Raw genomic sequence first — 26,546 nt, forward strand, 5'->3', positions numbered from 1 at the left:
CCTCATATTTTTTCACCGTCCGATCTTAGTCAATGGATATGATCCATGTTTTTTCTAACCAATGTAAAATTTCTCTTGTTGTTATAGTGCCATGCTATCATATCCTCCATCCCCTCATGAACCGAAAGGCTTAAGATAAGATCCGCATCCTCCTTCCAGAAGTAGTCACGGACCAGGGCTTCGTCCCATGGATCAAAGAGTTCGTCAACACGTGTGAGCAAATTCGCCCATCGCGGGGTGAATGGCCGACGTGAGGGGGCCCTTGGGAGCCAGGGATCTTCCGGAACCATCACCGATGCGCCATATTAGTCCCTTTTTCAACACATCAATACGATAGAGAATACGCCGCCATGAGTAGGACATATTTCTCTTCGCTTTAGCCTGCAAGACATTCCCAGTTGGGAAATATTTCGCCTTTAGCAACTGTGCACACAAAGACTCGGGTTCATCAGCAAGCAGCCAAGCACCACCCTTGTTTGGTTAGCATTGCTAGATTAAAGACATGGATGTCTCGGAACCCAAGCCCCCCTTCTCCTTTTGCCATTGTCAATTTCTCCCCGCTTAACCAGTGCATCGTGTGTTCATTATCTTGTTGGCTCCACTGTCGCACCCGGTTTTTCAAAGAATACCAAGCGCTAACTATACGTATGCCCAGGATGTCCACACGACACATATAGTGACAAATATGGAGAATATCAAGAACAATGCTTTATTACATATCGAAACATAGTTACAACAAGACTTACATTTATTACAAAATCATAACGGAAACTATTCTATATCTTCTCTTTGGGTCTCCAAACTCCACAGGGATGGTTGACTGGGGGTACACTCGCCTAGTACTCTTGGACTTCATAAGAAACTCTTCACTTGATCCACCATCTGGTACCCATCCGAGATTTTTGTTGATTATATGTAAAGCAAGTGTGAGCGCACCATACTCAACAAGTATAACATGAGGGGATGCAAGGCTCAAAAGGCTAGACACGGCTAAACTGCGGTGAACACTTTTAGTTGATCATATTTTATTATTTAAAACCTGAGTAACTAAATTATGCTTAAGCTCTCAAGGTGAAAGTATAATAATTATAATCATCGAGATTAATCACACCCAAACCATCCATAGAACCATCTATATCTAAAAGGATCCAGGCCGCTAGTGTCCGTGAGCACGGCTGATATACCAGTTTTACACTCTGCAGAGGTTGTACACTTTTCACCATAAGTCGTGATTCCCATATGCCATCACCTCTTCCAAGAGTGTGGCAGGATACACTACGAGACCGTTCACAGGTCCGACTAACAAGTAGCAACCCGCTAAGGTTTTTCTATCAAAAAGTAAGATCCCTCCTCCAAAGGATGACTAGCAAAAAGACCAAGAAACCAAAGGGCACCCCCTTGGTAGGCCGAGATCAAACCAATCGGAGCCCCTCTGTGCCTTTCGGTAAGCTGCCACAAACTAGTAGAATTCTGATACCGAGTCAAGCCAGAGCCATGTGGCTTGTGGTTGTATTGTATGTCCTGGGTTGCCGCTTTAAAATTCAGTCCTTACGGAGGGCAGACTAGAGCACACAAAATAGCCCAATGCTCTAGCCCCCTGATATCCATGTTGTTAAAAAGCATCATTTTAACATTGATTCCATAATCCATTAATTAAGATTAGTATTATAACAGTTTAGTGATTGCAGGCTAAGCAAAACTACCCATATGCATAACCCAAGGGTAACAAGGAATACATGATAACAAAGATTCTAGGTAAAGTGCTTAAGGGTTCATCATATTAGACACATGCATATGAAAATGTGATTAAATATTATTGGGTAACAAGGGAACTCATGTTATACTTGTCTTCCAAAACACTTGCCGACGGTTTCACTTCTCAAATCTGCTCCTCGTGTAGCTCCACTTCTAACGTCAGCAAATAACCGATACAAGCATCACAAGAACCTAAAAGCAGTACACCAAGCATTAAAATAAACATACTATGAAGTTGACCAACGTATACTACTCGTCGCTGTGAACTCGTGAGCGCAAGAACCTACTAAAATGGAGCTCTGATTCAATAGTTATGAGCTTTTGAAGTTTTATTCAAATTTACATTATTTTTGAAATAAAATTGATTTCTGTAAAAGCTCGATGAACTGTGACATAATATAGTTCATGGAATAGATTGCTAAAGATGTACGGTCATAGATGGAAATGGAATTATGGTTAGCTATTATGGACTAGCAAAGAAATTTTACAAAGCATATAGAATGAATAAATTTGATATGATGAAAGATACGGCTCAGATTACAAAAGAGATATTAAAAGGAATATTGATATTAAATTTTGAAGAAAAAGATGGTGTATATGACATCAGCTTGACGTAGTATAACCATATAGTATATGTATCATGTGTAAAGGTGGGTTTGTATAGTAGATAGAATCACGTGACCATCATGGGATATTCTGCAGATTGCCAAACGACGACGGACATGCAAATGAGTGCTGAACAGATCGACGATGATGTGAGAGATGCTTCTCACCTCGCTGATGGCTGAAGACGTGAAGTGATGGAGGTGAACTGAATGGAAACGTAGATGCTAGCAAGCTTCTGAGTTCCGACCTGTGTGCAATTGTCGCTGATGAAGCGAGGTGACCTGCCATGAGGAATTTGATGCCATGGCTGTAGTTTCTTATTTGGACGAGAATGAATATGTAGATAAGCAGGATAGCGAAGGCGATCACCGATTCACCTCAGCTGGGTTCCTGACTTCTTGATGACGTAGAGAAGCCGGCGGCGGCTCGCCTCTTCAGCGAGGTGGGGAAATGACCGATTGGCCACCGATTGCTGTTGAGAAGCAGCGGAGAGGATGCAGTATGTCACTTCGAAGCCGAGGAAGGAATGCAGGAGACGTCCTCTCGCGGGAGATCGACATCAGCGGCCGGAGCTTGGAAGACAACGCGGGCAAGTGCGTTGGGTATGGGAGCTCACCGCGAAACTGGTGGAGTAGTTCGTGGCGTCCAGTTCGGAACGGAGAGAGAGGGAGCCGAGGAGAAACGGACTGCGGCGGACGTCGGAAGCTCCGGCGACCATGGATTCTGCACAAAAGGCCTCGGATTCCTGCAGATGAGTAGCATGGCGTGAGCAAGAAGTCCCTGCGAATTAAACGGAGGCGGAATCGAAGCAGGAGGCGGCTCAGACCGAGTAGATCAAAGGCGGCCGAGGAAGATGGACGCGGCGGCCAGAGCATCGGCCATGGCGGGTGTCGGCGATTGGTGCTGCTGAGGCAAGCGAGGAGGCACTGGATGGGCAGGGTGGATGCGGCGCACGCGCGAGGTGCTCGTGGATGGTTTTTATAGGGCGAACAAGGGAGAGGAAGGGGCTCGGACGGTGAACGAGCACGGCTTCAATGCCATCAATGGCGACCGGCAGTTTTTGCATGCAGAGATTGATGTGGCGTGATGAAGGGAGTGAAGAGGGGCGTTACTGCAGACCTTTGATGGCGATCTTGATGGCGTCCTTGACTGCGGGAGAGGGCGTCGCACCTGGACGGCTTCATGGCCTGGTTGGCTGGTTCATCCGTCGGCCATGGATGGGAAGGTAGGAGAGAGAGGATTGGGGCCGGCTGGAGGAGAGGGATGACACCTGGGCCTTGCTGGTCAGTGACTGAGGTGTAGGGAACGACCATAACAGCCATGGCCAGGCGTGAGCTCAGGGCTCGGCCTCTGCACCAGCAGTCTGCTCAAAGAGGAACGCAGGAGCTGAAGGTGGGAGATGACGTGTGGGGCCAAGTTGGAAGTGAGATGGTAGAGGAGCTCGCGTGGGCTGGGCTGCTGGGCTGCTGTGGACCAGATTTAATATAATAAAAACAAATATAAGAAGGTAGAGTTTTTGGTCAACTTGCTAGTTGAATACGTGACCTATGACATGACTATTTCTTTCTTGCATGGATTAAATCACGTGCAAAGAAATAGAGACTCAAGGGGAAAAAAGGAGAAAAGGCCAAAGAATTTCTTATAGAGAAAAAGAAAGGAAGATACTTAGATTTGATGATCTTATTAGATAAGAATAAAGATTGGGCAATGAAGGGATTGGATGCAAGACGAAATTTTAAGTTTTTTTTCAATAAATAAATGAGTGTTTTGAAACTTGATTTGACAAAAATAAATTTGAAATTTGTTTTGAAATTTTGTAAATAGAACAAAACTTATTCGAGGCTTAATCAAATTTTCTAACTCATTTTTACTCAAGTAAATTAATGCAACCAGCATGAATGCAACACCCATATGGAAAATTTAATTACGAAGAGTTTTGTAAAGCTATTTTTATTTAACAAAATAATAACAAACTATCTAAATCTTAGTTAATTTTAGGAAAAAAATATTAAATCATTTATTTTGTTTAGTGTTTTCTAAGTCACATCCCAAAATGGAAATTTTGGGACGATGTGACATCCACCAAAACTTGCAGATCATTGAACTAATTTGGTCACACAAGCTCTTAGTAAGATCAAAACAACTCATCGCAAAGGTTGGAATAGCCTGCGCTACAGCTTTGATCAGGATTTCCTTCCCCGCCTTAGATAGCATCTTCTCTTTCCATCCTTGAATACGCTGCCATACCCTCTCTTTCAGATATTTAAAAGTCCCCACTCTTGATAATCCTACATGAACTGGTAATCCCAGATATCTGTCATTCATTGTTTCTCTTCCAATCTGGAGGGCTGCCTTCACCTCTGTTCGGTCATCCTGGGCTGTGTTGGAACTGAAGAGCACCGCCGACTTCTCTTTGTTGATTGTTTGGCCCGAGACACTTTCATATACCTGTAAAATATGCTGCAGCTGCATTGCATCCGGTTGGGTTGCTCGTACTAAAATTAGTGAATCATCAGCAAAGAGCAAATGTGATATACTTAGGGAATTATTACAGATCTTGACACCTTTGATAAGACCAGCAGCTTCAGCATTATTTAGTAGAGCGCTAAACCCCTCGGCGCATAACAAAAACAGGTATGGTGAGAGAGGGTCCCCCTGCCGGAGACCTCGTTCAGGCTCGAAGGGCTGAGATAAACTTCCATTCTCCTTGACTCGATACGACACCGAGGACACGCACTTCATGATCAGCCCAATCCACTCCTGACAAAATCCCATCTTGATATCATTTTTTCCAAGAAGCTCCACTCCACACGGTCGTATGCCTTACTCATGTCCAGCTTAATGGCAGCCCATCCTTGTTTCCCTTTCTTCTTGTTCTTCATATAATGAGTGAGCTCATAAGCAATTAAAATGTTATCAGAGATTAGTCTACCTGGCACGAACGCACTCTGGTTGGGAGAGATAATTTCCGGCAGCAGCTTCTTCAAACAGTTAGACAGAATTTTGGAGATAATCTTGTATAACACATTGCAAAGACTTATCGGCCGAAGATTGGTTACCCTTTCGGGTTTCTGGACCTTCGGGATCAAGGATATGATTGTCTCATTCCATCTATCCTGCATCGAACCCCCCTGCAGAAAAATCATCGCCTCCTCTGTAATCTTTCCACCCACCACTTCCCAGAATTTCTTGTAAAAATTTGTCGTCATTCCATCAGGCCCTGGGGCTTTTAAATCTCCTATGGCATCCAGCGCCAATTTCACCTCGCTGGCCATGAAAGGAGCCATCAATTCTTCATTCATCAATGGTGTTACACAGGGCTGCACAGCATGAAGGAGTTGATGTGCGTCCCCGGTTGCATTGGATTTGAAAAGCTGCATGAAAAAGTTAGAAATAAAACCTTTCTTCTCTACTTCATTCTTCACCCAGCCCCCTTCACCATTACTTATCTTCCCTATTCTATTTCTACGCCTCCTCTCCGAGCAAGCAGCATGAAAGAACTGCGTGTTCCTATCTCCCTTCTCCAACCATTTTCTATGCGACATTTGTTTCCAGTACAAATCTATTTGCTCCTCTACCTTGTCCAACTGGAAACGGAGGGAAGCCTCCCTACTCACACCGCCATCATTCAAAGAACTCCTTCTGCAGGCCTCCAAATCTTTTTTTAATTTTTTTCCTTCTCTTCTCCCAGCCCCCTAAAACATTCGAGCTCCATTCGAACTTCTTTGCGTCATCAGCCTCCTGGACATCACCCTCCTGCACCCTCCTCTTTCCCAGAGTTTCTCCCGTCTCCTTTCCACTCTCTGCAGATGGCCGACTCATATCAAGACGCTTAAAGGAACCCTTTTTGTTTCCCTTTGCGCCTTTTTTATTTCCTGCAGCCCCCTTTGCATCAGCAGGTGCATCATCCCCTTTACCTGCTTCTTTCGACTCCAACAACTTCTTCTGTGCCGCTGGGTCATTATGACTCATTGGTTTCGGTGGAGCTTTGAGAGGACTCAGCATGTCTTCTTCCTTCTCTCCAGACTTCTCCCCCTCCTCCTTTCTCCACCTCGCTGCATCACTACCTGACCCCGAGGAGGCCCATCGGCCACTGCGATTATCGCGGCCGTCATGAGAGCCTCGACTGCCTGATCCTCCACCAATCCATCCCCCTCTCAAACGACCGGACTGCGAGCTTCTATCTTGAAAACCTTCCATCTTCTTCTTCTCCGGGATATATCTTAGGCATTTAGAAAATTGCTGGGTTTCACCTGCTTCCAGCCGAACTTCACACTGCTTATCAAAGTGACCAATACGCTCACATGTGTAGCAGAAATCGGGCAAGAATTCATAAGCAAACGAACACCACTTCTCCTTTTCCTCTCTACCCACCTTGACAGTGATACCCCGCATATTAGCTAAGACTATGTGGATATGATCAATAGTGACGTGAAAGCAATTACAATTTATGATAGTGAAATTGAGAAAAAAAATATTAGAGATACAAGTTTTAGCCAATGACATATAGAAAATTTTTCCAAAGCAAAACGAACAAGGCTTCACTTTAACAACCCGACTTGGGCCGAAATCACTTTACCCATTCTTCACCCTCGTAGCGCTTGGCGGGCTCACAAGCTCTCTTGGCCCGCATCATCGTCTCGAGGTGATAAGCAAAGAAAAAAAAATTCATTTTACCTCCTTGAACTATCATCAAAGTCTAGTTTTCCTATATGAACTTTAAAACCGGGTAAACCACCTCCCTCAACTTTTAAAACAGTTTAGTTTACCTCCCTGACCCGGTTATAGGTGGTTTTCAAAGGTGATTTTGTCTTTTTCTTTTTTATTTATTTTGGCTGAATTTTCGAAAAATCATAGTAAATCATAGAAAAATCATAAAATAGAAAATCTTATTTTGTTGGACTCCACATGAGTAGATCTACACAGTGAATATATAATATGGTATGCTTTAATGCAAAGTTTTTGCTGTAGCTTTAGATCTATGATTTTCTGTCGTGGTGAAATTTTTATGGTGGGATAATTATTATATGATTGAACTGTAATAAAAAGTTCATAAAGAAAATTTGAGTTTTTTAGGTAGTAGATTAGTGATACAAGTTTTAGCCAATGACATATAGAATTTTTTTTTCAAAGCAAAACGAACAAGGCTTGGCTTTAACAGCTCCTACTGGTCACCTATTACAGGCCGACTTGGGCCGAAATCACTTTGCTCATTCTTCTCCTTCGTAGCGCATGGTGGGCTTGGAAGCTCTCTTGGCCCATCGTCGTTGTCTCATCAGTACCGGTATTAGAAGCAGATGATGATGTGTTGACATTGTCAATCAATCAAAAAAATGTTGACAGCATCAGCCGACGCTGCCTTGCGCCCGTGCTGCTCCGACTCCGACCCACACCGGCCTCCTCTTCCAATAGTTGAGCTGCAGGAAGAGTGGAAAAAAAGGGAAGATTTTCCTCGTTTTATGTCGGATCATGGAGTACCGAAGTTTTACAACCCCCGCCCGATGTAACTGGTGCTCTGACGACTGACGAGAGATGGACGGACCACGAATGCATTCACGAGAAATGTGTGTTATCGGCATAGCCGTGCTAACCAACGATTCTAAAAGACACAACCCGTCGTAAGACTCAGCCCTCGGTGATTCCATCAATCACCTTGCCAATTCCACGGTCAGGTTTAGAGTTTGAGCACGCCAACTGCAACACAAAACAGACTTCAGAGTTTTCCAAAGTTTGGCAGCGTAATGCAGCAGCAGTACTAGTGTAGTGGTACTCTCAGGCGAGATTCAAGGTGCCATGAATGCACAGGAATGGTGTGATCCGGACATGACCGTGCGCTAACCAACTAGTACATCGCACGAAAGCACACGGCGTGGTTCAAGAATTGATCCGTTCGCGCTCCGACCACCAGCAGGAGCAGCAGCATCAATCTCCCAAACCACCATGGCCGCCGCCGACCTCACGCTGCTGCTTCTCGCACCTCTCCTCGCCATCCCGCTCTACTTCCTCTTGGCCGCCACCACCAGACGCAGGACGCCGCCACGCGGGAGCAAAACGCGACTCCCGCCGGGGCCGTGGGCGCTGCCGGTGATCGGGCACCTGCACCACCTGGCCCGGCCGGGGGGCGGCCGCCTCCCGCACCGCGTCATGCGCGACCTGGCGCGTCGCCACGGCCCGCTCATGCTGCTCCGGTTCGGCGAGGTCCCGGTGGTGGTGGCGTCCTCCGCCGCCGCGGCGCGCGAGGTGATGCGGACGCACGACGCGGCGTTCGCGTCGCGGCCCATCGGGCCCATGTCGCGGCTCTGGTTCCAGGGCGCCGAGGGCATCCTCTTCGCGCCCTACGGCGACGACTGGCGCCACCTCCGCAGGGTGTGCACCCAGGAGCTCCTCACCGCCCGCCGCGTCCACTCCTTCCGCCCCGTGCGCGAGGACGAGCTCCGCCGCCTGCTCGCCTCCGTCGCCGCCGCCTCGGCGTCGGGGACGGGGACCGTCGTCAACCTGACCGAGAAGATATCGACCTACATCGCCGACTCCACGGTGCGCGCCATCATCGGAAGCCGACGGCTCAAGGACCGCGACGCATACCTGCGGATGCTCAAGGGCCTCTTCGGCATCATGCCCGGGATGAGCCTGCCGGACCTCTTCCCGTCCTCGCGCCTCGCCATGCTCCTCAGCCGCGCCCCGGCCCGGATCCAGGCCTACCGCCGCAGCATGCGGCGGATCATGGACGGCATCATCCAGGAGCACCGGGACAGGGCAGCCGCCGCCGACGGCGACGACGAGGAGGACTTCGTCGACGTGCTCCTCAGACTTCAGAAGGAAGTGGACTCCCAGTTCCCGCTCACAACCGAGAACATCAAAACCGTCATGCTGGTGACAAATCCACCACTTCAAAGTTCAATCACTGCCACCATGAACATGAATTATGATGCCATTTGAGACCTCAAAGTTCGCTGCTTGCACGCACAGGACATATTTGGCGCGAGCACGGAGACGTCGACGACGACGCTGGACTGGGCGATGGCCGAGCTCCTGCGGAACCCGAGGGCCATGGAGAAGGCGCAGCACGAGGTCCGGCAGGCGCTCGCCGGCCACGACACGGTGACCGAGGACAGCCTAGCCGGCCTGCGCTACCTGCGGTTCGTCATCAAGGAGTCGCTGCGGCTGCACCCGCCGGCGACGATGCTGGTTCCACGCCAGTGCCAGAGCGCGTGCCAGGTGCTCGGGTTCGACGTGCCGGCGGGCATCACGGTGATCGTGAACGCGTGGGCGATCGGCAGGGACCCGGCGCACTGGGACGAACCCGACGAGTTCTTGCCGGAAAGGTTCGAGCAGAGCACCAGGGACTTCAGGGGCGCGGACTTCGAGTTCATACCGTTCGGTGCCGGGCGGCGGGTCTGCCCCGGCATGGCGTTCGGCCTGGCTCACATCGAGCTCGCGCTCGCGGCGTTGCTGTTCCACTTCGACTGGAGCTTGCCGGGAGGGCTAGCGGCCGAGGAGCTCGACATGACCGAGTCATTTGGGATTGCCACGCCACGGCGTTCCGACCTTTTGGTGATGGCAATCCCTAGTGTCCCACTGCCCACAACCTACGGATGCTAAGGGCCTCTTTGCCATCATGCCCGGGATGAGCCTGCCGGACGTCTTCCCGGGATGCAGAATCAGAATAATCGTTGAGGGCCGGTTTGGAACGTAGGAAATTCATAGAAATCACACAGGAATTTTATAGGAATCAGTTCAATTTCACAGAAAAAATGCAGTAATAGGAAAAAATTCCTGCATTCCAAACAGACCCTGAATTTGATTCTTCTGGTTAGAATTTGATACCCCTAGTTATGTGCAGCAATCCTCAAATCTTTCATATTGCGAGTATGATATAAGTTTGCACCGTATTAAGAATGACGTAGTCGAATGGCATAGAAAACTCTAAATAACAATGTTGAAGCAGCCACAGCAAGAGATTAGAATTTTAGCGAAAGCCGACTATAAATTCTATTAGCACAACTCCAAAGAATATAAGTGATTATAGCTCTCTCATAGTCCTACTTAATTCTTTAGGACCCACTTATTCTTGCCCTATATAAGAATCTAGTGTAGTAGAACTGTCAAGCCTAATCCTTGCACCTTACGCCTTGGATAACCTTTGTTTATATAGCCCCCTTCAAAGGCCTCATGTATGCAAGTAGGAGTCCTACTTCTAGTAGAATTCTAGAACAGTTCTAACAGCACACCTCTATGGAGTCCTACGACAATAAGTAAGATTTGAGTCGCCATACAATACTTTTCTATACAAATATGATTACCGTTCCAGAACAAAGAAAGTAGAAAATAGAAGATGTTGACGTTACGGTGGGGTGAGCTTTGATAAATCATTGTTGCGGGAGAAAAAAAGTTGAAGTTATGGTGGGGTGAGCTTTGATAAATCGTTGTTACGGGAGGAAAAAGATGAACATTGTTATGATCGTCTAGCTTCATCGACTATGATGAATTGATCGCAGCCATTTTCAGACAATGAGACAACTAGAGAGTAAACGTCCTCTCTCTTTGTTTCCTTCTTCCGTGTAGGGCAGCGCATTCTATCCCATCAGGCCACATTGCCACAATGCCCACGTAGCGTACCATCAATCAACAGCGAGCCATTCCGATAAGCATGTCAATCACCAACAAGCCACTCCGACAAGCAAGAACCAAACGACTTCAGTGTCATGTCAGCTACAAAAAGTAAAATAGACGAGTCACTATATGAATTTTGATATCTATTGACAGTGCCCTTAAAAAATGCAACATGCTAGTTAAAGTGGTTCACGTCTGATAAGTTTCTAACGAAAAATATTCACATTTATTGCTTCAAATCAATTTATTATGAAAACACCTTTTGTAATTAATCTAATGATATTTATTCATATCATAAATATTAATATTTTTTAGTTATAATGATCATACTTAAAATACTAAAACATAATATTGTGCTAGAGTTGTATTCTTTCCGGGACGGAGGGAGTAATTCCTTCGTCCAATAAAATAAAAATGAGAATGATATTTTTTACGAAACGGAGAGTACAAAAGAATTTTCTCATGTTACTGAATTGTCTATTAATTATTAGACATTATCTTTCAGTTTCCTCTTTTTCTATTTTCTACGTAAGATATATGAAAATCATATACAACACCTCTTTCTGGATGGCTGACATCGTGTCACTATAGGCGTCCTCATTTTCGACTCCAGTGGCCATCTCCACAATGCATTCTTCCACAACACTAATCCACTTGTTGTGTAGACTTTTACCGCACGGACGAAGTAAATTGTAAGCCGCAAGACTTTTTACCCTAAATGCTCCCTAGAGCTCGTAGGAGGTATAGAAGACGATTGAAGAGTGTGAAAAACTAAGGTGGCAGCACTTCAAAAATACCATGGTTTTATGAAGTATTTCCCTACCCTTGTTTTATGGAAATTTGATATAGCACAGGTTCATCCTACCGGTTGTGACACAAAATATAGGAGGGGATTGGTAGGAACAAAAAAATATCATTGAAATTTCGGCCAAAGTTGAAACTTTGTGAAATTTTGACTAGAATTTAAAATTGAACAATCTCATTTAGAAAAACCAAAATTATTGACATATGCATTCATTGGGAAGAATCGCTTAAATTTAGCTGAAATTTTCGAAGCCTGACATGGTATTTGAACCTACCATGGAAACGAGCATGGTGACTAACTCTTGGAATGACAATTTACTAGGTCGCATCATAACGAAATTGAGGGCTCATAGGAGAATTTTCCATTTACCCTTTCTCTTTTTTTTTCTACACCAGTAAAACCGAAATTCATTACCACAGCAACGAAATTACAAAGAGTATCAGTTCAGAAATAACCAAAAGTAAAAAAAAAAAACGACAACCATAAACGCATTCATGCAAGCGATCACAGAGGGATACACATGCATGAAACTATGCTATCACAGAATCCAAAACGATGCGCAGGATAACTATCCATATAGGGCGCTTGAGCATTACAGCTCGCACAGCCGAGAACTTGGGGACTGCTCAACCCTCATAAAGAACCAGCTGACGCTCCTCCTTTGTGCGTGACTGCCTGTCCTGCTTGTGAAAGAGGAGGGCCGCCGACTTCACCGCTTCTGCTCCCTGGAGAACCTGCGGCTTCAAATCCTCCTTCAGTAAACCTGCCCAATATGTCAGAAAGGAACAAATCATACAGATGATCTCAATAGGAAATTTCACTCTCTTATTTTCAAAACACACTGCGTTCCTAGTCCGCCAAATCTGTGTTGCAACAAATTTTGTCAAAACACACTGCTTATTTTGGTCCCTACTATCAACTGAATTTTTCTCATACACTTACACCGTCTTCTAACTATATTTACACTATCTTATTACTATATTTATAATGATGTCTTCAGTGTAATTTATTAGACCGAATGATGTAAGTTCGGAATAACACAAATATATACTAAATTTTTCAAAAAAAATTAAAATTATTTCTATGGATTCTAGACACAGAGAAATATATGTTAAATTATTCATAAATTCTTCACAAAATTTTGAAATTCCGTGCCACGCTGTCGCCACCGACGCCGACACCGAGGAAGGCGTAGCGTCCGGCCTTGGCTGGTACTCCGAGACATGGTACTGCCACATCTGTTTTTGCTGCTGCTACGTTGACATGAGTTGCTGCAGTTGCTTCATCATCATCGCCGACGAGGTCACAGCGGGGAGGCCGGCGCGCGGGCCGTACCCCGGGTTGCACACGAACCGTGGCATCTGCGAGTCCACCCAGAGATGAGAAACGCGATCGATCAGATCCAACGCTCGAAGGGCTAGGGCGACGTGACGCTGCAGGCATCCGGCAGATCAGAGCGGCAGCTCTCGGGCTGGAGTCAAGATCGAACGCTGGAAAATTCGATTGACAATGGCATGTAAATCATGCGGTTGACGTATACCCTTCCTTTCCATATGAGCATGTACATGTTCCAACGGTAGAAAAAAAAATGTTCCATAAAAAGAACGATATCCTAACAAGTTGCTCGGTGGTGCGACGTTATGCAATCTTGTTGACCTCTGACCATTTGAAATAATGGTATTTCCATGAATTACCAAAATCTTGTTGATCTTGATCATTGAAATTTCGAACTAAGTGGGAACTAAGCCAGTTAGTTAGATTTTTTAATTATGGTGCAACTTGTTTAACCAGGTCGTAAACGACGTGTCTGTATAAACGTTTCCGTTTGTAATGTTTATCAGAAAAAAAACTCTGAAATAAGGAAAATTCCCAAAGTGCCCACCAAGTCGCAAAAGTCACACAGTGGCAGTGCGAGTGCGACCAGCAACGCTTCAAAGTCAGGCAACCACAGCCACTATTCTTCTTGCGTTCCAATAATCCAATTCCAACCACTCCAGCAGCGGAGCAGTGTGGAAGCCCGCCATGGCCGCCGATCTGCCGCTCTACCAGCTGCTGGCGATCCTCCTCGGCATCCCGCTCATCCTCTTCGCCACCACCAGACGCCCCCGCGCGGGGGCCTTGCGGCTCCCGCCGGGCCCGTGGGCGCTGCCGGTCATCGGCCACCTGCACCACCTCGCGGGCGCGCTCCCGCACCGTGCGCTGCGGGACCTCGCGCGTCGCCACGGCCCACTCATGATGCTCCGACTCGGGGAGCTCTCCGTCGTGGTGGCCTCGTCCCCGGACGCCGCGCGCGAGGTCCTGAGGACCCACGACGCCGCGTTCGCGTCGCGGCCGACGGGCCCCATGCAGGAGCTGGCGTACCGGGGCGCCAGGGGCGTCGTCTTCGCGCCCTACGGCGAGGGGTGGCGCCAGCTCCGCAAGATCTGCGCGCTGGAGCTCCTCAGCGCCCGCCGCGTCCAGTCCTTCCGCCCCATCCGCGAGGGCGAGGTCGGCCGCCTCCTGCGCTCCGTCGCGGCGTCGTCTTCGTCGCCGGTGAACCTGAGCCAGGGGATCGCGGCGTACGTCGCGGACTCCACGGTGAGCGCCATCATCGGCAGCCGGTTCAAGCACCGCGATGCGTACCTCCGGATGCTGCAGGAGGGGCTCAAGATCGTGCCCGGGATGACCCTGCCGGACCTCTTCCCGTCCTCGCGCCTCGCGCTGCTCGTCAGCCGCGTGCCCGGCCGGATCGAGCGGCATCGCCGCGGCATGCAGCGGTTCATCGACACCATCATCACGGAGCACCGGGAGAACAGAGCATCCGCCAAGGAGGAGGAGGACGACGACGAAGACTTGCTCGATGTGCTACTGAGACTGCAAAAGGAAGTTGACTCCCGTGACCCACTGACGACAGAGAACATCAAGACCGTCATGCTTGTAAGCTCCTTCTCCTTAATTCCGATGAATTTGTAACCATATCTTGTTCTTACATAATTTTCTAACCAATTCCAGTATCACGTTTCTCGATTTCATTCGCACGCAGGACATGTTTGGCGCGGGCAGCGAGACGTCGGCGACGACGCTGCAGTGGGCGATGGCAGAGCTCATGAGGAACCCAAGAGTGATGCGGAAGGCCCAAGACGAGGTCCGGCGAGCACTGGCTGACCACGGCAAGGTGACAGAGGACAAGCTGACGAGCCTACGCTACCTCCCGCTCGTCATCAAGGAGACGCTCCGGCTGCACCCGGCGGCGCCGCTGCTGCTGCCGCGCGAGTGCGGGAGCCCATGCCAGGTGCTCGGGTTCGACATACCCGAAGGGACCATGGTGATCGTGAACGGGTGGGCGATCGGCAGGGACCCGGCGCACTGGGACGACCCCGACGAGTTCGTGCCCGAGAGATTCGACCGCAGCGAGAGAGACTTCAAAGGGACGGACTTCGAGTTCATACCGTTCGGCGCCGGGAGGCGGATGTGCCCTGGAATGGCGTTCGGGCTGGCGCACATCGAGCTGGCTCTCGCCGCGCTGCTCTTCCACTTCGACTGGGAGTTGCCGGGCGGGATGGCGGCTGAGCGGCTGGACATGACCGAAGCCTTCGGGATCACGACTGGGCTCAAGACTGACCTTGTGCTTGTCGCGGTGCCTCGCGTCCCGGTCTCCATTGTTGAGTAAAGAGACATAGTTTATTCTTTCCCTGGAGAATTTGCGTACCTATAGTCATCAAAGTTTAGTCTATCCAGACCGAGACGTGTTGTGAACAAAATACAGTATGGCAAGCCTGGAAAAATCGGGGAAAAAAAAACTAAAGCAAATCGTCGACCCATGACCACCGCCGCTACAAATCATTACAAGGACACTCATGGTGTCCAAGCCCCCCTCCCACCCTACCCCATCCGTCAGCCCCCGCAAACTAGTATATGGATACACAGTCAAGAAGCTTTCTCTCCTTCCCCAAATCACACTCTCCCGCCTCTGTCTCTGCCTCTATCGTTTCGGTGGCACCGTCGACAGTGGATCAGCCACCCTCGACCGCCGCCATCCCTAATTGCTACAAATCAGACACCTCTGCCAACCAATCCTCCCCAACCAGCCCCACCACCACCCCAGTAGTGGTGTCGTCACCGTCCGCTATTCTGCCCACGCACCATCACAACAGCCCACTTGCTTTAAACCCGATATAGGCATATTTGCCCTCCTAAACCCTAACCTCGAAACCTTGACCCCAACATCTTAGCCCTAATCCGAGCCGGAGGTTGCTGATATTGCAAGATCATTAGAGCGTCATCATTGTGGGTTCTGGCCCCATTTCTTACTTCAATCATTCTCTCTCCAATCGTCGTCCACCACCACCTGCCATTTCGCCCATGCACCACCACCACAGGCCACCCACCTTCCTTACCCTTAACTCAACATCTTAGCCCTAATCCAAATCTAAGGTTGCTAATGTTGTAGGATCGTCGGAGCGTTACCGCTATGGGTCTGGTCCCATTTCTTACTTTCGTTATTCCCTCTCATTAGTTCATTTCAGGGTTTTTTGATTCCAACATGTGTTTCTTTGCCAAATCAGGGGGCTCCCGAGCGAGAGGCCCCTCGGTTTAGATTTTGCCTATAACAATAAAACATTGAGAATTATACATAGAGGTAAACATACACATATAGGGGTAAAGAAAGTTTTGAAGCGATCAAACAAGAGTACTTTTGGAGTGCCAGTGGCGTTCGATGCAGGAACGGCAGGTCAAGCTGCCACCCTAGATAAACTCTCCATTGCCTTCCCAGTATTGTTAGATTAATTGTTGGATACACAATAAGCTTGTTTTAAAGATATAAATATTGCTAATATTTTTCTATAAATTCAATCAAAATTAAAAAGTCTGACTTGCACAAAAATCCTACATGATCTTTTTTAAAGATGACGGGAGTACTACACTAGTCCCTCTAGCCTCCTAGGACGGGTTGTGGCTTTCAGAATCGTTGGCCAGACATATTGGTGTTTAGCCTGTTAGCACGGTTATGTCCGGATGGCCAGACATATCTTGTCAGTCGTCACAACTCAGAGTACCCGATCTCTCTGCTGTCTGACCGGCCAACGAGGAGTTGAGCTGAGGTGGCGGCGTGGTATTCACCCTGTTCGCTTGTTGCTTTTAGTCAGGCTTATTCAACCAGTCAACAATGTTTTTCTCTCATAACGAACCAGCACCAGCCAATCCAAACCAGCCTAGAAACCAAACCAGCAAACATGCCGATGGTTTGTTTTGGTGCGCACCTCGTCGTAGCTTGTCGCGGTCGCTTTCGATTTGCGATCATGAAAATGAAACTCCTGTGATTGCGCGCATGCTGACATGAAACCCAGCTACTCCAGTGGGCAGTTGATGAGACGGTCTGACTTTTGGTTTCACATAGCCCATGTTTAGTTCCCCCAATTTCCAGAATTTGGCACTATGCAAAAAGAAGATTCCCCGTCACATCAAACTTGCGGTACATGCATGGAGTACTAAATGTTGATGAAATCAAAAACTAATTACATAGTTTGATTGTACTTTGCGAGACGAACATTTTGAGCCTAATTAGTCAACGTTTGGACAATTATTACCAAATACAAACGAAATACTACAGTAGCTACTTTTGCTACAGTAGATTTGGCGGCGCCAAATCAGGACGCAACTAAACGAGCCCATAGTACTACGTAAACTGCACGCCCCTTCTCACTACGAGTCGTGCACAAAAGACAAAGGTCCTCACTTGGCTACACACGTAAAGTGGTGCACGGTGTGGATTTTTTGATTTTTTTTTGTTGGTGTGTCCCACACCAATTCCCATCCATCGTGCAGCTAGTGCAGTTCACCAAGTTAGATCACACTACACCATTGGCCGTCTGATTAAAATCTGGCGCTCCATGGTCGCGCTCGCGCCACGGTAGCATTCAGTAGCCGCAGCAGCCCCAAGTTGGGTTGGATCTCCCGCAGGCCGCTACCGTGCGGTTGGCGGTTTGCGAATGCGACGGCGACGGGGCGGCGAACGAGAGTCCATAAATCCCGCGCGCGGTGGAATAGTCTGCCAACCGTCACTCTACGGCGCGAGCGCGCAGCAGCTAGCTACCGCCCGCCCCCAGTCCAGATTCCTTCGGTCCAGCCCGAGAGCTCAGCTCCGCTCCGCTCCCCACCACGATCATGGGCGCCGCCCTGCTGCTCGCGCTCCTCCTCGCGGCGGTGCCCCTCTCCGCGTCGGCGGCCGACGACGCGCACCAGCGCGACTCCGACGAGGGCACCTGCACGGTGGACGCCCCCGCCGCCGCCGGCGCGGGTGCGGAGCTGCGGCGGCTGGAGGAGCGCGGCCCCGGGCGCATCATCGACATCACGCACGCGTACGTGCCGGACCTGCCGGCGTTCGCGACGGGGGCGGTCACGGGGCCCGTGGTGCGCCTCAAGGAGTCCATGGCGGACGGGTCCGAGTACAACCTCTCGGAGCTGCGGATGGAGTGCCACGCGGGCACCCACGTCGACGCGCCGGGCCACATCAACCAGGCCCACTTCGCCGCCGGCCTCGACGTCGACACGCTCGACCTCGACGTCCTCAACGGTACGCGAACGCGACATCATCTCAGAAATCCCTGCTCTTTGGGGAGATTGGGCCGGCGTCAGTTCAGATGAACTTGGTGGGGAGGGGACTCCGACTGGGGAGGACGAGAACGAGATGAGGAATTCGTGATTCCCCGATTCTTTAGCCACCACTCACTGCTTGTCCGTTAGCGCGACAGCCGCCAGCAGGATAATTCTGAAACCCTCCTCACTGTCGCTGACAAGCCGGGTCCACCGGGCAGCCACACTTAACATCTCGCAGTCAAGACCTCCAACGAATTTTTGGCTACGATAGTTTACACTCAACATCTCGCAGTCAAGACCTCCAACGAATTTTTGGCTACGATAGTTTACAGAAACTCCCGTAAAAAGGTGCTATCGTCTGCGCAAGAACTAGGTGGCACACAGAGTAGAGCGCTAACTTTTGTGAACTTGTCGAAAGCGGCACTAGCATGCACATATATGATTGTCTTCGTTAGAACGATGCAACTGAAAAAGGCGTTGCGTAGAGTGGCTTCGGCAGCTGGCATCTACATGGTGCTCGAATTGGAGCCCAGCTGGGGCCTCATCAAATTTCTTATTTCTATCACGCCTCACCCCTTTGCTATTTCTAGCAAAAATGATTTCTAAACTCAAAGACTCGCCACAGGTCAGTGTCCGTCCTTTATCCCAATAATTAAGTAAGCCATGAACAAAAGCCAAATTGTTCCGTGGTCTGAAATGAAACGATAAGTGTTATCAAAAGCAGCAGAATGCAGCTGCTCGGTTTCCTGTTCGCAAGCTCGGACTGCGAGCTCGTTACCATGTATTCAGGCTTCAGCTCATAACCAGGGTTGGTTTCTTGTAGATGATGTTTTCACATTCAGAATCAGAAGGGATGCGAGAAAGGCTATCAGTTCTGAATTTTGCATGTTACACTTACACTTGATTATATATGGTTCAATTCACGTCGTAAATGCTTTGACTGACCATGATTGACTCATCTTCTCTGGACAGGACCTGCGTTGCTAGTTGATGTTCCGAGGGACACAAACATAACAGGTAGAACGCTTTCATTTTTCTTTCAGTGAACTAGATACTTTATTACCAAATTATCTGTTGAACCACCTTGTTCCCAACTGTTGCTCTTATAGGCGGATTTTGATCCATACCATCATTGATGTGCACGCACTTTTCATACATACTATCATGTGGCAAAGATTCATATAACATGGTTTGAGATGAGCATATATTCACTTTTGTGATGCTAAAACAGATGGTGCCAGTTTGTCTATCAAGGCTTGTGTGCTAGTGTGGCTCCAGAGGATAGGCCTATGTTTGCTGCCTAGGATTTACTGCTAGTAGTATATAGGTATGTTAAACCCCAATAACTCTATGCAGCTGAAGCGATGAAATTCCTAAATATCCCAAGAGGAGTTCGCCGAGTTTTATTCAGGACACTGAACACTGACAGGTGTGGCTTATGTGTTTATTTACACCATTCAAATAGCACTAGACAACCATTTTATGGACTGCACTGAACGTGTAAGGAAATGTCTTTTAGGAAGTTGATGTGGAGGAAGGGAGGTGACATGAGCTATGTTGGATTTACAGAGGATGGCGCACAGTGGTTAGTTGACAACACTGACATAAAGCTAATTGGTAAGAAATTATTTCCCTGGCTGCATACAAATTGAGGCAAACCTCGTTTTTCTTCCTATTTTTTGTCACTGACAAAGCTTTGTTTTCCTTACGTGTTGGTTGCTATCTATTCATAACATTTCGTTTTCATGAACCTGACACACACTTGCCAGGAATCCATAGTGTTGGGGACAAACTTTCAATTTGTTCTCAGATATTTCTTGGTGGGTCAGTTGAAACTTACAAAATACTGCTACTGTCAATTATGCAGGAGTTGATGCTCTATCAGTTGCAGCATTTGATTACTTGATCTCTGCCCATGTGGTCTTCTTCAAAACCCCGGTAAGATACATATAGTTTGCTGACCAAAACATTTCAGGCACACCCAGATAACTTTGGCTGCATTTAGCATACCTGTAGTCTCATTCTGTTATTCCCTTATTCTACCGCAGAAGATTCCCATGTCAATTGTCAAAGCGGCGTTACTGACTAGTGACTACATAACTCAAAAAAAAAAGTTTGCTTATCGCATAGCATGTAAACCATTGATTAATTTTCCCTTTATTATACCAGGATATAATCCCTGTTGAAGGCCTGAAACTAGACGACATTGAGGCGGGAATATACATGCTGCATTGTTTACCTCTCAGGCTGGTTGGAGCCGAGGGTGCACCGACCAGATGCATCCTCATCAAGTGATCATTCCCTGCTCTTGCTGGAGGTGACATTGTATCATGCCAGCTGAGCTGATGCTTCATCGTGGCCAACGCATTGGTTCGCAGTCCCCGTCTATATGAACGAAAATGTTGTGTACCCCATGTATATATGCTTGTGTGGACAATAAAGAAGCAGCAATACTTCCATCAAGAAAATTCCTTTTGGTAAGCCCGTAATGTAAGACATACCTACAGACTACAGTTGACTGTAAACTAGAGGCCTGAGAGGCTGAGACCTCGTGCTTCACGAATGACAAATGCAGAAATCAACATAAGTTCTGAAAAGAAGAAGAAGCAAGACTTCAGCGCCCAATTAAGCTTCTGAATTAGTATCATGCCTTTATTTTGGCAATTAGTTGTTGCTTGTTGCCTCACATCTGCCATGTGTTGAATTTAATTGGGCTTGGCTCGTTTATAATTAATTAAATCAAATAAATTGAGGATTTGTCCCAAAATAAATGCTAGTTGCAACAAGGGTTTGATCCCACTTAAGAAATTGATAGGAATTTAAATTGGTGCTATTGCGTTCTCCTGTTGTGATATAAACAAATGCAGAAATCAGTATAAGTTTTGAAAGAAGAGACGAGACTTCAGAACCCAATTGTATTAGCCTTCTGAATCGGCATCATGCATAGTATTTTGGCAATTGGTTGTTCATAGTTGCGATCATATCTGCCGTGTGCGACAATTTTCTCTTCGAAATGGAGAAAACCGGTACCTGTCGTTTCGCTGAGGAAGACGACGAACAGAAGGCTGGAACTCAAGCTACCTGACCTGACCTGTGCTGCAGATGCTGAAAGAAATCAAGAATCGCTTAATGCTGAAGGAAACCCCCAGGGACCAGGCCTCTCAAAAAGCCGTGGCGTCCAAACAGCTCAGTTGCCGTAACATTATTGCTCAGTTGGCGCTCATCTTCTTGTCTTCTGGTCTTCTGGACTGCGTCGCGCCGTCGCCTTCTGGTCGTCTGGACTGCGAGCTCGTGGCCATGTCTGCTTCTCCTCTGATGGCGATGCTCCTGCTCGCCTCAACAGTGGCGCCGCGCGTTCCTGTCGCGCGGGGGAGCGGCATGAGCGCCGCCCACCCGGCGTACGCCGACGCCACCGCCTACGGTCCCGCCGCGGCCTCTGCCGTGGAGGCGGGGCTTGAGGAGTACGGCGGCGGGCGCATCGTGGACATCACGCACGCGTACCGGCCGGAGCTGCCGTTCCCCGGGCGGGACGGGCTTGGCGCGGTCACCCGGCTCACGGAGTCCATGGCCAACGGCTCCGTCAACAACGTGTCGGAGCTACGCATGGTGGTGCACTCCGGGACCCATGTCGACGCGCCGGGCCACATGGTCCAGGAGCACTTCGAGGCCGGCCTCGGCGTCGACAAGCTCGACCTCGACGTCCTGAATGGTAGGCTGAGTGTGTTCCTCCGTTTCAAGATGGATTCTGGATTTCTGGTATCGCGAATGTTTCCCAGTTGAGTTGAGGAAACATCACTAGTCTGAACCTGGGATGGGTGCGTTTCTTGCAGTTGCAGGGCACATTGTCAGGTTCAGAATGGATGCAAAATTGACTGAATATATTGTACTAGTACCGTTTACACCATGTTTAGAATGCAGGGATTTTACATAAATTCTGTAGGACTTCTGTATGAGGATTAACCCATTCAAACCATTCCAAATTTCTGTCTTCTACTTCAACATTCTGCATGTAAAAATGGATTCAAACCCTTGATGTTCTCATGTATGATTTGACAGAGTTTGATTCTTCTTTCTGGACAGGGCCTGCGTTACTCATTGATGTTCCGAGGCACACAAATATAACAGGTATATCACGCGTACTAATGTTTTCTATGAACTAGCTCCTCTATCAACTTATCCGATGAATTACCACGTGAGTGCTATTTATCATTCTAATAAACATCCATACAAACTTCCTTGGAAACGTGTATTATTGTACAGAGATACCAATTTCTCTATCAAATGCATCATCATGTGCACGATCGTGCTGTGTTTGGTTCCAGTGAACAAACGACTAGCATTAGTTACACAAGTGTTAGTTTTCCTTTTAAGATGTAAATGTAGCATGAATAGTACCTAGTGTCTTAAATACCCACTTACTCCATGTAGCTCAAGCAATGGAGTCCCTAAATATCACGAAAGGAATTCGCCGAGTTCTTTTCAGAACACTAAACACTGACAGGTATGGCTCTTCTTCATCAGGATATAACATTGCAAAATTCAAATATCATTAGACAGCTGTTGTGTAGACTGCTGAACATGCAAGCAAATGTTTTCCAGGAAGCTAATGTGGACCAAGGAAATTGACACGAGTTTTGTTGGGTTCACAGAGGATGGTGCACAATGGTTAGTTGACAACACTGACATCAAGCTAGTTGGTAAGAAATTATAACCCTGACAGCATATGAAGACTAATACTGTACTGTCTGAATGAAGCTTGGTTTCTCTCGTGTGCTAGTTTCCATCTGTCCGTAACTTTTTTTTATCTCGATTCAGAGTTGCTGACTATCTAGGAACCTCGAATTGTGAATAATTGTTTCTTCTTTGACTTTTCGCTACTTGGTGAATCAATACATATAGTACTTAACTTACTGATATGGAAACTATGCAGGGATTGACTATCTATCAGTTGCGGCATTTGATCACTTGATATCAGCCCATTTGGTCTTTCTAAATAGACGAGTAAGATAATGCAGTTTCCCACCTTGTGTGTAGCATCATTGCACTATTCTACTGCAGAAAAATTACATGTCAAGGTTATTAATTAATGTAATAAAAAAGCATGCATTAAATTTGCAAGTTGACAAGTTTAGCTAAGTATTAGCTCTAGAATTCCATGCCAAGTAATCTTTTGGGGGGTTGTCCTTGCTTCGTTTTGCTTCGCCAAAGAACATTCCACTTCATGTATAGTGTAGGTGATAATCAGAATGGATTGGACATGTCATCTAACATCTTATATACATTTGAATCATGGAATATTTCATCTGTACCATCGACCTGTGTTCATGACACGTATCATTGGCTAGCTTGAATAATTGGTTGATTTGTTTACTTTGTTCTCTCAGGACATAATACCAATCGAAGGTCTCAAACTAGACCATGTAAAGACTGGAGTATATATGTTGCACTGCTTACCTCTCAGACTTATTGGATGTGATGGCTCACCCATTAGGTGCATCCTTATCAAGTGATCACTAGCTGGTACTACTGAACATTATATAAAGCTGGTACTGCCGAAGGCTGGCTCGTGTACTATCCACCTCTCTATGAAAGAAAATGATTCGTGCCATGTTGATATGCTCAAGAACAACATAGTTCATTGATACAATGTAAAAGGTATTACTGATAAGTCTGTGTTGTAAGAAATATATCTGCAGTAAAGAGAGGTAAAGCGAGTCTTCCAGTGATTCACCTAGTAATTGGATGTATCCTTGATTTGGACTGCTATTCCATTATGATAATCAGTAACACATGGCATGCATGGTAGCAATATCTATAGTCACAGTAAGCACAAGTATTTTGCTTATCGATGCAGATGTATCTGCTTTCTAGATACATTATTTTTACTTAATTTGGAACGGAGGGAATACAAGATAATATTTTGTGTTCGAGAGTGCCTGGTGATTTGAAATTTTACATGGATACTGTGTTGCATACCTAAGAAATCAGGTACTGCAAGTTTGTGGGCAAACCATTTTGCTACTATTCACATTCACCCAACCCAAATCCATCCCTCCTGGATCAATTATATTCATCTCCTATATCAAAATGCTTGTATTTGGCACCAGTTTGTAAACAACCCCCTGCCCCCAACACACACACTGACACACCAAAAGGTCAAATTTGGCTTAACATTTTTTTTTTTGGGTGGGGGGCTTGAAAAATCAAGAAGGCCACAAAATCAGATGATTTGTTTGTCACAACTCACAGCTATCTGTTCAGTCAGAAGGAATTAAACTATGTTTCTCATCAATAATATTGTACATTACTTACATGCATGAAGCCAATGAACACAAAAAATTGCGTGAGAAACTCAGAAACCTACATGCAATCAACCAAGCTGATCCGCGAAATATAAGAAATATCTAGAGGAAAAGATTGCAATACAGGAAGCTAACTATTGTTAAAAAGAATCAACCAATCCATCAGTTTTGTCATATATGCTGTACAATGGCCAGCTCTTTCATGGACATGCTCTCCATTGCACCATGCATAGCAAACATTATATTCAATATCCATCCAGCTGGAGATTCTGAGAGCAAAAGAACCAAAAGCCCATTTTCAAGGTAGTACCAGCAGGCTGTCAAACTTGGTAGTGTCTTTCTGATGGATCACGGATCAGTCATTTAGGTTAGCAATCAAAACTCAGAGGCTGAGGCTTCAGTACTTTATCACATTATGACGCAGCCACAGTTCATACATAACCATGTGGAATGCATCGTAGGAGACAGGAGGTGAATGCCACACGAAGTGTTTCTGCACCTGTATTGTAATTTAACTTGTTAGTGCGAAACTAAACTGTAATTTAGTTAGGAATCTAGTTATCTCAAACTGACATTTCAGAGAACTATGGCAAAAACAATTGGCAAAGCACACTTCTTACACAAATAAACTTCAGAGTAGCTAATTTGCTACTGACATATTACTGTTATTATGTAATATTATAGATCGTTTTCCTATTAGTCTAATTCAATATTTGAAATTTCAATGCTGCCAAGTGTAACTGGACCTACTTTTTTTTAGAACAGTGAATGCAAAGAACATAGTATAGTAAGAGTACAGGTGTTCAGAACAAACAAACCTGAACTAGAGATTTATGTAATGAAACAAACTCCTCCTGTGATATTGATTTCAAGATATTCTTCAGTTGATATACATCTCTCTCCCTAAGTACAACCGCAAACTTTCTCCAGTCAAGGGCATCATTGAAAGGCAGGTCATAGTAGTCTGACAGAATAACTAAAAGGGTAGAAGAATATGTATCAGAACAATGTAATCAGGAAGGAACTAAAATACTCTATTCCCATAAAAAGGAAATAGAAAGAACAATGAGATGCACCATCAAAGTTTACAAGTAGAAATACTAACCAGGAACACAACCATAGTGTATTGAGTCAGATATACGGGCACTATTAACTTGAGAACCACCAGGACAGATACAGAACTTGGTCCGGTAAAACTGCTTCTGATAAACTAGCTCTCCGATAGCTCTACTGATCCGATTGTTGCTGATAGCAAGCTCTGTGTCATTTTCCCAAACTCGTGCTAGGATAACTCTTATTTTGGAATTGCGATGGCCAGCCCAAAAGCCAAGAATTGTCCTGATTGAATTGCAAAACAATAATAAAATATAATTTGTAATAGGCTAACAGATAGAGTTTATGATGTAGTCCCTCCAGTTCTTTTTCTGAGATGTATTTTAGTTGGGACACAAGAAACGTTTAAAGCTAGGAGAATGATAGAAGAAAATGACCATGGCGCCCAGGGTATTGTTGCCTTGGGAATATAACAATGACTAGCTGTATGAATATTTAGTCATAAATGTGATGTGTGAAAGTAATAAAGATTAATGAGAGAAAAAGGAGAGAGGCCATAATTAAACAACATGCAAGCATTATATTTTAATAAGGTGGCAAAAACAAGTCCACAGCTGCAATCAACTTCTAATTTCCTATACCTAAGTGATTCTTAGCATTAGCTTGGAGCAATGGGCAGTGTGAAACCATGTACACTTCAAGGCATGAATGAGGAGACAACCGCACAAGTAAGTGTGTTCCATATAGAGTTTTCATTTGACATTTGAATATTTTTTCCCATTTTTTTGTGGCATTATAGCCTTAAGCACTAGAGTAAATGAACGGCCAAGAACACTAAC

At 46.5% G+C, this 26,546-nt stretch overlaps 4 protein-coding genes across 5 annotated transcripts; all 4 read left to right on the forward strand.

Moving 5' to 3' along the window:
• Positions 1-8,146: 8,146 nt before the first annotated feature.
• LOC136475915 (desmethyl-deoxy-podophyllotoxin synthase-like) lies at positions 8,147-10,216 on the forward strand. The gene is made up of 2 exons (XM_066473578.1): positions 8,147-9,231; positions 9,328-10,216. The coding sequence occupies exons 1-2, from the start codon at positions 8,302-8,304 to the stop codon at positions 9,958-9,960; spliced, it is 1,563 nt and encodes a 520-aa protein (XP_066329675.1). The 5' UTR covers positions 8,147-8,301; the 3' UTR covers positions 9,961-10,216.
• A 3,543-nt stretch (positions 10,217-13,759) lies between these two features.
• LOC136475916 (desmethyl-deoxy-podophyllotoxin synthase-like) lies at positions 13,760-15,443 on the forward strand. The gene is made up of 2 exons (XM_066473579.1): positions 13,760-14,692; positions 14,799-15,443. The coding sequence occupies exons 1-2, from the start codon at positions 13,799-13,801 to the stop codon at positions 15,423-15,425; spliced, it is 1,521 nt and encodes a 506-aa protein (XP_066329676.1). The 5' UTR covers positions 13,760-13,798; the 3' UTR covers positions 15,426-15,443.
• A 2,360-nt stretch (positions 15,444-17,803) lies between these two features.
• Positions 17,804-21,123, forward strand: LOC136475922 (cyclase-like protein 1). Its single transcript, XM_066473585.1, has 6 exons — positions 17,804-18,329; positions 19,325-19,369; positions 19,709-19,781; positions 19,872-19,969; positions 20,220-20,290; positions 20,522-21,123. The coding sequence occupies exons 1-6, from the start codon at positions 17,921-17,923 to the stop codon at positions 20,645-20,647; spliced, it is 822 nt and encodes a 273-aa protein (XP_066329682.1). The 5' UTR covers positions 17,804-17,920; the 3' UTR covers positions 20,648-21,123.
• Positions 21,124-21,274: 151 nt separating this feature from the next.
• On the forward strand, positions 21,275-24,204 carry LOC136475920 (cyclase-like protein 1). Of its 2 annotated transcripts, XM_066473583.1 has the most exons (6): positions 21,275-22,061; positions 22,433-22,477; positions 22,781-22,853; positions 22,952-23,049; positions 23,283-23,353; positions 23,737-24,200. In XM_066473583.1, the coding sequence occupies exons 1-6, from the start codon at positions 21,455-21,457 to the stop codon at positions 23,860-23,862; spliced, it is 1,020 nt and encodes a 339-aa protein (XP_066329680.1). In that variant the 5' UTR covers positions 21,275-21,454; the 3' UTR covers positions 23,863-24,200. The 2 variants fall into 2 exon arrangements, with proteins under 2 accessions (XP_066329680.1, XP_066329681.1); XM_066473584.1 differs by lacking the exon at positions 23,283-23,353 and having other exon boundaries at positions 23,737-24,204.
• Positions 24,205-26,546: the final 2,342 nt, after the last annotated feature.

Source organism: Miscanthus floridulus, chromosome 8 (genome assembly GCF_019320115.1).
Source record: "Miscanthus floridulus cultivar M001 chromosome 8, ASM1932011v1, whole genome shotgun sequence".
Lineage (NCBI taxonomy): Eukaryota > Viridiplantae > Streptophyta > Magnoliopsida > Poales > Poaceae > Miscanthus > Miscanthus floridulus.

Bases quoted from the DNA above. Each gene is read 5' to 3' on its own strand.
- LOC136475916 (XM_066473579.1), top strand. From the start codon at position 13,799: ATGGCCGCCGATCTGCCGCTCTACCAGCTGCTGGCGATCCTCCTCGGC. The intron at 14,693-14,798 runs GTAAGCTCCTTC...ATTCGCACGCAG, and splicing joins ACATCAAGACCGTCATGCTT to GACATGTTTGGCGCGGGCAG.
- LOC136475922 (XM_066473585.1), top strand. From the start codon at position 17,921: ATGGGCGCCGCCCTGCTGCTCGCGCTCCTCCTCGCGGCGGTGCCCCTC. The intron at 19,970-20,219 runs GTAAGAAATTAT...TCAATTATGCAG, and splicing joins CACTGACATAAAGCTAATTG to GAGTTGATGCTCTATCAGTT. The intron at 20,291-20,521 runs GTAAGATACATA...TTATTATACCAG, and splicing joins TGGTCTTCTTCAAAACCCCG to GATATAATCCCTGTTGAAGG.
- LOC136475915 (XM_066473578.1), top strand. From the start codon at position 8,302: ATGGCCGCCGCCGACCTCACGCTGCTGCTTCTCGCACCTCTCCTCGCC. The intron at 9,232-9,327 runs GTGACAAATCCA...TTGCACGCACAG, and splicing joins ACATCAAAACCGTCATGCTG to GACATATTTGGCGCGAGCAC.
- LOC136475920 (XM_066473583.1), top strand. From the start codon at position 21,455: ATGCTGAAAGAAATCAAGAATCGCTTAATGCTGAAGGAAACCCCCAGG. The intron at 22,478-22,780 runs GTATATCACGCG...TACTCCATGTAG, and splicing joins GAGGCACACAAATATAACAG to CTCAAGCAATGGAGTCCCTA. The intron at 23,050-23,282 runs GTAAGAAATTAT...GAAACTATGCAG, and splicing joins CACTGACATCAAGCTAGTTG to GGATTGACTATCTATCAGTT.